This window comes from Numida meleagris, unplaced genomic scaffold (assembly GCF_002078875.1).
Source record: "Numida meleagris isolate 19003 breed g44 Domestic line unplaced genomic scaffold, NumMel1.0 unplaced_Scaffold180, whole genome shotgun sequence".
NCBI classification, from domain to species: domain Eukaryota; kingdom Metazoa; phylum Chordata; class Aves; order Galliformes; family Numididae; genus Numida; species Numida meleagris.
Window position 1 is genome coordinate 458,460 of NW_018363597.1, and position 9,160 is coordinate 467,619.

Consider the following 9,160-nt stretch of genomic DNA (forward strand, 5'->3'; position numbering starts at 1 on the left):
CTGCTCTGGGTGTTCCTGTGGAGGCAGGGGAGACCAAATCCCACCGTCCCCAAACCACAGGTCCCTTGGGGCCGCAGGCAGCTCTGCAGACCGCCCGCTCCATCCCCGCCCATCGCTGTCCCCCAGCGCCCGCTGCCCAGGGCTGTGTCCCTTTGGCTGTTGGACCTCCCCAGGGACGGAGACCCCAGCGCCACGCTGGGCAGTCCTCATGAGGCCCCTTCTGAAGTACTGCATCCAAAGGGGCCACGAAGATGCCCAGAGAATGGAGCACCTCTCCTGTGAAGACAGGCTGAGGGAGCTGGGGTGTTCAGCCTGGGGAACAGAAGGCTGCGGGGAGACCTCACTCTGCTCATCCAGTACCTGAAGAGATCTTAGAAATGGGAGGGGTCCGACTTTTCACATGGGCAGATAGTGATAGGGCACAGGGGAACGGTTTTAAACTAAAAGAGGCAGATATATACTCAGCGTCAAGGGGAAATGTTTCACTGAGAGGGATGCCCCATCGCTGGAGCTGCTCATGGCCAAGCTGGATGGGGCCCTGGGCACCTGAGCTGCTGCCTGATTTCGGGGCTGGCGACCCTGCCCTCAGCACAGGGAATCGAACCAGGTGGTCTTTGAGGTGCCTTCCAACCCAACCATTCTGTGATCTACGATTCTGAGGGCAGTCTGAAGCAGTTTGGCCGTGCTCAATGACAACTCTTACGACTAGCCTGTGGAGCAGTGCTCTTTATTGCAGCAACAGATGACAGATTCTCTTGAAATGCCAGGGATAGCTACACAGTCTGCAGAGCAGAAACAAATAGCAAGGATGTGCATAACACAGGCAGCTGTGAACGCATGGAACTGTGGTATGGCTCTATGGCTTCCTGAGGGAAGCAGTCGGTGTAACCAAGCATGCAAATCTCACACAACAGGCATCCGTAAGCAGGGAGAAGAGAGGCTCAGCCCGTCAGCTGCTCCTGGAAGTCAGCGTTGTTCTCCCAACTTGTCTGTGATGGTATCTTCCCCTAAATTCCTTCTCTCTTGAGCTATTTGGACGTCAGGAAACACTGCTTTTCTGGAAGAGTGGCCAGGCGCTGGAATGGGCTGCCCAGGAGGTGGTGGAGTCACCGGGCATGGAGGTGTTCAAGGAACGCTGAGACGTTGTGCTGAGGGACATGGCTTGGTGGGAACGACTGATGGTAGGTGGAAGGTTGGACGGGACGACCTTGTAGGTCTTTTCCAACCCTGGTGATCCTACGATTCTGTGATCTTTATACGATTTCCCTTCTTTCAGATGGAGTGGTACTAATCACACCTCCCTCTGATGTGACTGGTGTGACAGAACACTAGAAAGCTGGCAGCTCGGGATGACTGCTGTGCAGTTTCTCAGCTCCACGGTACCACCAAGCTCCCACCCCTGTGATCTCATCATGGAGCCAGGGTGCAGAGTCGTACACCTCGCTGCACTGTCTGTGCTGTGCCTCTGGGAGCTGGTCCATCAAGATCCCCTGGTGCTGCTACCAGGCTACGCTTTGCAGGGCTTAACGCTGCTCGCAGCACCATCATGGAACAGACTCCTTGCATATTCACCTCACTCCACCGTGGGGGTTTCTTCAACCCTTTTCTTCTTTTAAGAGGGGAATATCCCAGTAGCTTATTTCCAGTACTTACTCCACATAATGCACCCCATGACTACAGTCACTCAAGCTTCTCCATATTTAGAAGGAATTGAGGAGATCACATGCAATCTTGTTCTGAGAATTAGAGCTCAAGGGAGTCGCGGGCTTCGAGATGCTTAGCTCACAGTCATAGTAATTAGCGGGATAACGTTATCAGCTCTGAGCAAGGCCTTGGGCATAAGGGCCAGCCCGCTGGAGAACGCTGAGGGCAGGAGGGAGCACAGCGCTGGCACCCGCACCGCCCCACAAAGGCAGCAGGAACTGCACAACGGATGAGACGTCTGCTTTCACCGAACCCTTGGTGATTATTGGATAGGTCAACGATTTGCAAAAAAGTTCCATATGCCTCTATCCAGCATGTCTTGTGTGTAACACGGAGCATCGCGATTCTTCTCTACCATGGCATCAATCATTTTGATGAGCTCTGCAACCTGCTGATCCCTGGCCTCTCCCGTGGCTCTGTTGTTGAAAGCGATGCACCGATTACTGCACTTCGCTGCCAAGCCTCTGAGGAATGGGCTCCTTTGTATGAAATCGTTCAGACCTTTTGGATTCTCCAGCTCATCTGCTCGGGTGAATAAGAGGATTGTGTACCTCTGTCCTTCGGTATGGAATATCTTGGTCACCCACTCAGCCACTTGCTCTACTTCTTTAGTGATTCGGCCCAGCCGCATCACCAGGATGGCATGGACACCATCATTCAGGCATCGAAGACCATTCTTAATCTTATCAGCTGTTCCTCTTCTGAAATCCTTAGTGTCAAAAACGCCAGGAGTGTCAATAACAACAATTGTTCTTCCATGGATGAGGCTTCTGGCTATCTTGTACTCTTCGGTTACCCCACTCACTGCACAGCCAGATTTAAAGGTGTCCTTTCCGAGGATGATGTTCCCTGTTGCACTCTTCCCAACCCCCGTCTTGCCCACCAGCAGGATTCTGCGGTTCAGTCCTGGGGGAACAACCAGAGACGTGTGTGAGCCTCAGGGCGCAGGTGCCTGGGGCCGCAAGGAAAGGTGTCCCCGAGCCAGCGCTGTGCGCCTGCGGGGACGGGACGGGGCACGGGCTGGAGCCGGCTGCCAGCAGGCACACAGGGCTCGCTCGGCCCCATTTGCCATAACCCTCACTGTATGCAGCATGGGAGGCCATGACATCTCCTGGAAACCCACACACTGTGTACACGAGGCTGCACGAGGATGCAAGCCCACTGTACCTTCCCCAGCGCTGCATCCAAATGCCTGAAAGGAGAAGCCTGACAGGGCTGCAGCTGCCTGCACGCAGCCAGGGAGCAGCTTACCTTCATTTTCACATTCTGCACCCCAACTGGGAGCCTGAAAGAGGAGAGAGATTTGAAGTGAGATTGGTACAAATCTCCCCTGCTTCCTTCACCCCTGCTAACCTCTCTGAGCTCAGCAGAGCATAGTAGAGGCAGTGTCAGGCAGAGGGGATTGCTGTGACCTGTATCTCGTGTGCTGTGTGGGTACCAGAGCCCTGGCACAGGTACCCAGAGACTGCGGGTTCTCCTCATTGGGGACCTCCAACCCCCACGGATTTGGGGCTGTGTACCCTGCTCTGGATGGCCCAGCTGGGGCACCGAGGACCAGAGGGACCCAGAGGTGCCACCATCCTCAGCCACTCTGCAGTTCTATGATCCCTGCTCGCTCCTACACCTGTCTGGGTGGGAGATGAATCTGGGGTGGCTCTGGCAGCCCCTGAGTGCTTCCCCAGCATTGCACACAGCAACGAGAGGTACATGGAGCCCCATTCAATTGAAGAGAATGTGGAGGATCGCACAGGGAGGTGCGGAGCTGGCAGGGAAAGGAGAGAGCTGTTTATATCATACAGGAGAAGCCTCCTGAATTCCGGCATAATCCTCCTTGCCGGTGCTGTGATTTTCATGGTTTTCCTTATGTGATGAGAGAAATTAGCCCACAGTCCCAACGTCCCCAAACCACAGGTCCCTTGGGGCCGCAGGCAGCTCTGCAGACCGCCCGCTCCATCCCCACCCATCGCTGTCCCCCAGCGCCCGCTGCCCAGGGCCGTGTCCCTTTGGCTGTTGAACCTCTCCAGGGACGGAGACCCCAGCACCGCGCTGGGCAGCCGGTGTGGTCCTCGCCCACCCGCACAGATGGGAAAGGGATTGGTGGTGTTTCCCTCAGAGTTCTTGTGCTTCCAGTTGTGCTCACTGCCTCCTGTGCTGGCTCTGGGCACTGCTCAGTCCCCACCAGCTCTTTGCACACCCACAGAGGACATCCAAGTCCTCTTCTCCAGAGGGTCACAGAATCTCCCGGGGGGGGATGGACCTACAGTGATCACAGACAGCAACCCCTGGCTCCACAAAGCTCCACTCGAATCCAAATCCTGTGTCTGAGAGCAGTGTCCCAACACTCCCTGATCCCTGGCAGTTCAGGGACATGCACACGGCCCTGGAGAGCTGTGCCAGGCCCAATGTTCTCTGGGGCAGAGCCCTTCCCTCACCCCCACCCAGCCCTCCCCTGACACATCTCCATGCAGAGGCCATTGTGCGGTCGGAAAACTAGGATACAGTCTCTATAATGGAAATGTGGTGAAGTGACATACACAGCTGGAGTGCTGTGATTGATGGCTACCAACTTTCCAAAAGAGATAGGCAAGACAGGAAAGGTGGTGGTGTAGCCCTCCATGTTAAGAAAGAATACGAATGTATGGAAATTAATGATGGTGATGATAGGGTTGAGAGCTTATGGGCCAGGATAAAAGTGAAGGCCAGTAAGACTGACATTATCATGGGAGTCTGCTACAGGCCACCCAACCAGGACAAAGTGGTGGATGAGATACTTTATGGGCAGTTGGGTGAGGTCTCGAGGTCTCTACCCCTTGTTCTCATGGGGAACTTCAACTTCCCAGACATCTGCTGGAATTATAATACAGCAGAAAGGGAACAGCCCCGGAGGTTCCTAGAGTGCGTGGGAGACAACTTCCTGACACAGCTGGTGAAGGAGCCAACAAGGGGAACCAAAATCCTGGACCTGCTGCTTGGTAACAGAGAAGGCCTTGTGGGGGATGTGAAGGCTGGAGGCCGTCTGGGGCTAAGTGATCACGAAATGATGGATTTCTCGACCCTTGTTGAACCTCAGAGAGGAGTCAGCAGAAATGCCACCTTGGACTTCTGGAGGGTGGACTTTGGCCTCTTTCGGACCGTGGTTGAGAGAGTCCCTTGGGAGGCAGTTCTGGATGGCATGGGAGCCCAGGACAGCTGGGAATACTTTAAGGAAGTTATTTTAATGGTGCAGGAGCTGGCCATCCGAAGTCATGGAAGACGAGCTGTCGGGGTAGAAGACCAGTCTGGCTGAACAGAGACCTTAAACTGGAACTCGGGAACAAAAGGAAAGTTTATGGTCTTTGGAAGAGGGGGCAAGCAGCTTATGAGGATTACAATTACCTAGTGAAGCTGTGCAGGGAGAAAATTAGAAAAGCCAAAGCCCAGCTAGAACTGAATTTGGCCACTAAGGTGAAGAGCAACAGTTAATATTTCTATAAATACATCAACAGTAAAAGGAGGACTAGGGAGAATCTCCATCCCTTGCTGGATGCTGAGGGCAACACAGTGACCAAGGATCAGGATGAGGCTTAGGTACTTAATGGCTTCTTCGCCTCAATCTTTAGTAGTAAGATTTGTTGTGCCCTGGGCACACAGACCCTTGAGCTGGTAGACGGGAAAAGGGAACAGAATAGGCCATGCACACTGCACAATGAGATGGTTTTGGACCTGCTCCGCAAGCTGGACACTCGCAAGTCCACGGGGCCAGATGGATTGCACCCTAGAGTGCTGAGGGAGTTGGCGGATGTGGTTGCCAGGCCTCTCTCCATCGTCTTTCAACAGTCCTGCCTGATAGGGAATGTCTCGGTTGACTGGAGACTAGCAAATGTGACTCCCATCTTCAAGAAGGGCCGGAAAGATGATCCCGGTAGCTACAGACCTATCAGTCTCACCTCGGTGCCGGGGCAGGTTTTGGAATGGATAATCTCGGGAGACATCATGGATCATTTAAAGGTCAACCAGGGGATCATGGGTTCATGAATGGTAGATCCTGTTTGACAAACCTGATTTCGTTCTATGAGAAGGTGACCCGCTTAGTGGATGAAGGCAAGGCTGTCGATGCGGTCTACCTGGACTTCAGCAAGGCCTTTGACACTGTCCCCCACAGCATCCATGTGGAGAAGCTGGCTGCCCATGGTTTGGATGGGCACACGCTCTGCTGGGTGAAACGTTGGCTGGATGGCCAGGCCCAGAGAGTCGTGGTCATTGGAGTTAACTCCAGTTGGCAGCCAGTCACGAGTGGTGCCCCCCAGGGCTCGGTGCTGGGGCCTCTTCTAGTCAACATCTTTATCGGTGATCTTGATGAGGGGATTGAGTGCACCGTCAGCAAGTTTGCAGATGACACCAAGTTGGGAGGGCGTGTTGATCTGCCAGAGGGTAGAAAGGCTCTACAGAGGGACCTGGATAGACTGCATCGATGGGCCAAGGTAAACCATATGAGTTTCAACAGGGCCAAGTGCCGGGTCCTGCACTTTGATCACAGCAACCCCAGGCAACCCTACAGGCTTGGGGAGGAGTGGCTGGAAAGCTGCCTGACGGAAAGGGACCTTGGTGTGCTGATGGACATGGGCTGAATGTGAGCCAGCAGTGTGCCCAGGTGGCCAAGAAGGCCAATGGCATCCTGGCTGGGATCAGGAATGGGGTGGTGAGCAGGACTAGGGAAGTCATCCTGCCCCTGTACTCGGCACTGGTGAGGCCTCAGCTGGAGTACTGTGTCCAGTTCTGGGCTTCCCGCTACAAAAACGACAGGGATCTCATGGAGAGAGTCCAGCGGAAGGCCACAAAGATGATAAAGGGCCTGGAGCACCTCCGTTATGAGAAAGGGCTGGGTGACCTGCGTCTGTTCAGCCTTGAGAAAAGAAGACTGAGAGCAGATCTGATAAATGCTTATGAATAGCTGAAGGGAGGTGGGAGGCAAATGGACGAGGCCAGGCTCTTCTCCGGGGTGTGTAGCCATAGGACAAGGAGTAATGGCCTAAATCTTGAACATAGGACGTTCGGTACTAACATGCAGAACTTCTTTACGGTAAGGCTGACGCAGCACTGGAACAGGTTGCCCAGAGAGGTGGCAGAGTCTCCTTCCATGGAGATACTCAAGATGGATCTGGACACCGACCTGTGTGATCCATTGTAGGGTACCTGCTTTAGCAGGGGGTTGAACTCACTGATCTCTTGAGGTCCCTCCCAAGCCCTGCCATTCCATGATTCTGTGATCTCCGCTCCTCCATTTCACGTTCACGTTTTCAAACGTTCCTTTCTCTTGTCCCCCGTGGTACCGGCCGGTTTCGCCCCGAGGGCCACAGGGCACGGCGCGATCACTTTTGCTTTCTGTTGCCGCCTTCCAGATGAGGTCGGAGCCGAGCGTGGAACCGAGCAGAAGCGCGGAGCGTCGCGGCTTCCCGAGCACCGGGGAGGTGTGAACGAGGAGCAGAGGCCGCGGCTTCGTGGCTCCGTGGCTCCGCGGAGCGCGGGTGGGCACCTGCACGGGGGGACGGCGCCTGAGCCCGTGCTGCGGCGCGTGGCTGTGACAGCTCGTGCTGCCTTCGGCTGCTCTGCTCTGCTGCTGCTGGGGCCGTTTCCCTGGATGTGTAACCACCCCGACCCGACCCGACTCGCCCGAGCACCCTCTTCCCACCTCCGCCCCCACCCTCTGCCCGCTGGGTTCTGCCTCGGGGGTGTGGATGCCCAGGGCCCCCACCAGGGACGTGTGTCCTGAGGGACCGGCGGCACCTCGCCGCCCACGACACACCGGCAGCGAGATTCACGTGTTCATGCAATGAAGAAGGTGGCAGGGGACCCCACGGCCTGGCCCGGGCACAGCACCAAAGGGGCACAAATCCCCCAGAATCCTGCAAGGTAGCCAGAAAGAGGCCTGGGTCCCTCGGGGTCCCCGCTCCCAGCTGGCACCTGACCCTCGCCCCATATCCTTCACCCCCTCCATGTGCAACATTCAGGGATCTCCCCAAACCCCGCACCCGCCCCACCAGCCCGCGGGGACGTGGGGAGTGCTCAGACCACGGCAGTGAGGGCCCCACAACCGACCCCATCCCCACCCTGCTGCATCCAGAGCTTCTTTGGGATGGGTCCCCTCCCGTGGGTGCAGTTCCCATCCCATGGGTGCAGCTCCCATCCTATGGGCTCTGTTCCCATCCCGTGGGTGTTGCTCCCTCTGCCCGGGTGCTCCGTGTTCTCCCAGCAGCACGTGGGCATTTCCCAGCAGCTGCTGCCCATCTCTGTCCCTGACGCTGTCCCCACCACGGCCCAGCCACGCCGCTGGCAGCGAGACGGGGACGAAGCCACAACGCAACGCGGCAGGCTCACGCTTTGTGCTGTTGTATTCACGCCGAGATGCGCAGCCCGTTACAAGGAAAAGCGGCCGCGTGTTTTGCAGGGCGGCAACGCGGCGCATTTCCCAGGGAGAAGCAACGCAGCGCAGCTCTGCCGGCTAGCGCAAGAAGCGGTTGTACAGCGAGACAGCGCGCTGCCAGCCCCAGGAGAACACGTGGTGCGGGACACGCCTGCCGGCCAGCACCGCCACAAGGATGCAGCAGCAGCAGCACAGGAACCACCTGCCCCTCGTGTTGTACAGCCACTGCACGACCGAGCTGTGCCACAGCCCCTGCAGGAGCTGCATGTACCACGGCCCCCGCAGCTGCCGCTCCACGTCCTTGGCCAGGAGCTCGCATTTCTGCTCGAAATCGATGTCGAGGAGGCCCAGGAGCTGCGTGGCGCGGGCGTAGAGCTCGTTCTCGTAGTGGGCGCTCAGGTCTTTCCCCAACATGCGCAGCACCGTCTGCAGCAGCTCCTCGATCCAGCTCTCCCGGCCCCACCAGTTGTCGAAGTCGCGGCAGCGGCCCCCGCAGTCCCGCACCAGCTCCCGCAGCGCGGCGGTGCCGGTTTCCTCCACGTGCCGCCGCAGGGAGCCGTCCCTCAGCTCGTCCCCGCGCGTGAAGAGCACGACGGTGCGCTCGGCGGCCCCGCGCCCGAACACCCGCCACACTTGCCGGACGGCCGCCTCGTCCTCCTGCGTGAAGCGGCCCAGCTGCGTCACCAGCACCAGCGCGTGCGGCCCCGGCGCCGACAGCAGCACGCAGCGGGCGAGCTCGAGGCAGGAGCGGGCGCTTTGCTCGGGCGAGTCGAAGGCGTCGGGCGTGTCGACCACGTGCACGGCAAGGTTCCCCCACAGCCGGCTCTGCCGCTCGCTGGTCCGCGTCACCGCGTGCGTGGACAGGCGTGACTCGAAGGCCGCCCGCCCCAGGATGCTGTTCCCCGTCGCGCTCCTCCCGCCGCGGTTCTTCCCGACGAGCAGCAGCCGCAGCTCCGACGGCCCGCGGTCCGTGTGCTGCGGCGTGGCGAAGGACTCTGCGGGGCGGCGGCGGGGCGTGAGGCGTCGCCCTGCGCAGCCCGCCCCCTCCCCCTCCCC

At 57.8% G+C, this 9,160-nt stretch overlaps 3 protein-coding genes across 3 annotated transcripts in view; 1 reads left to right on the plus strand and 2 right to left on the minus strand.

Moving 5' to 3' along the window:
• Positions 1-9,160, plus strand: part of LOC110390697 (GTPase IMAP family member 8-like) — a 685,191-nt gene that overhangs the window by 21,184 nt on the left and 654,847 nt on the right. The window lies entirely within an intron of this gene.
• On the minus strand, positions 1,979-5,675 carry LOC110390686 (GTPase IMAP family member 4-like). The gene is made up of 3 exons (XM_021382104.1): positions 5,631-5,675; positions 2,956-2,989; positions 1,979-2,610 (listed from the first exon to the last, which is right to left on the minus strand). Exons 1-3 carry the CDS (start codon positions 5,673-5,675, stop codon positions 1,979-1,981), a joined length of 711 nt encoding a protein of 236 aa, XP_021237779.1.
• Positions 8,055-9,160, minus strand: part of LOC110390687 (GTPase IMAP family member 1-like) — a 3,641-nt gene continuing 2,535 nt past the window's right edge. The window contains exon 2 of the mRNA XM_021382105.1: positions 8,055-9,154. Coding sequence (XP_021237780.1) covers positions 8,183-9,154 — 972 coding nt within the window. The 3' untranslated portion in view covers positions 8,055-8,182. The remainder of the gene's footprint in view (positions 9,155-9,160) is intronic.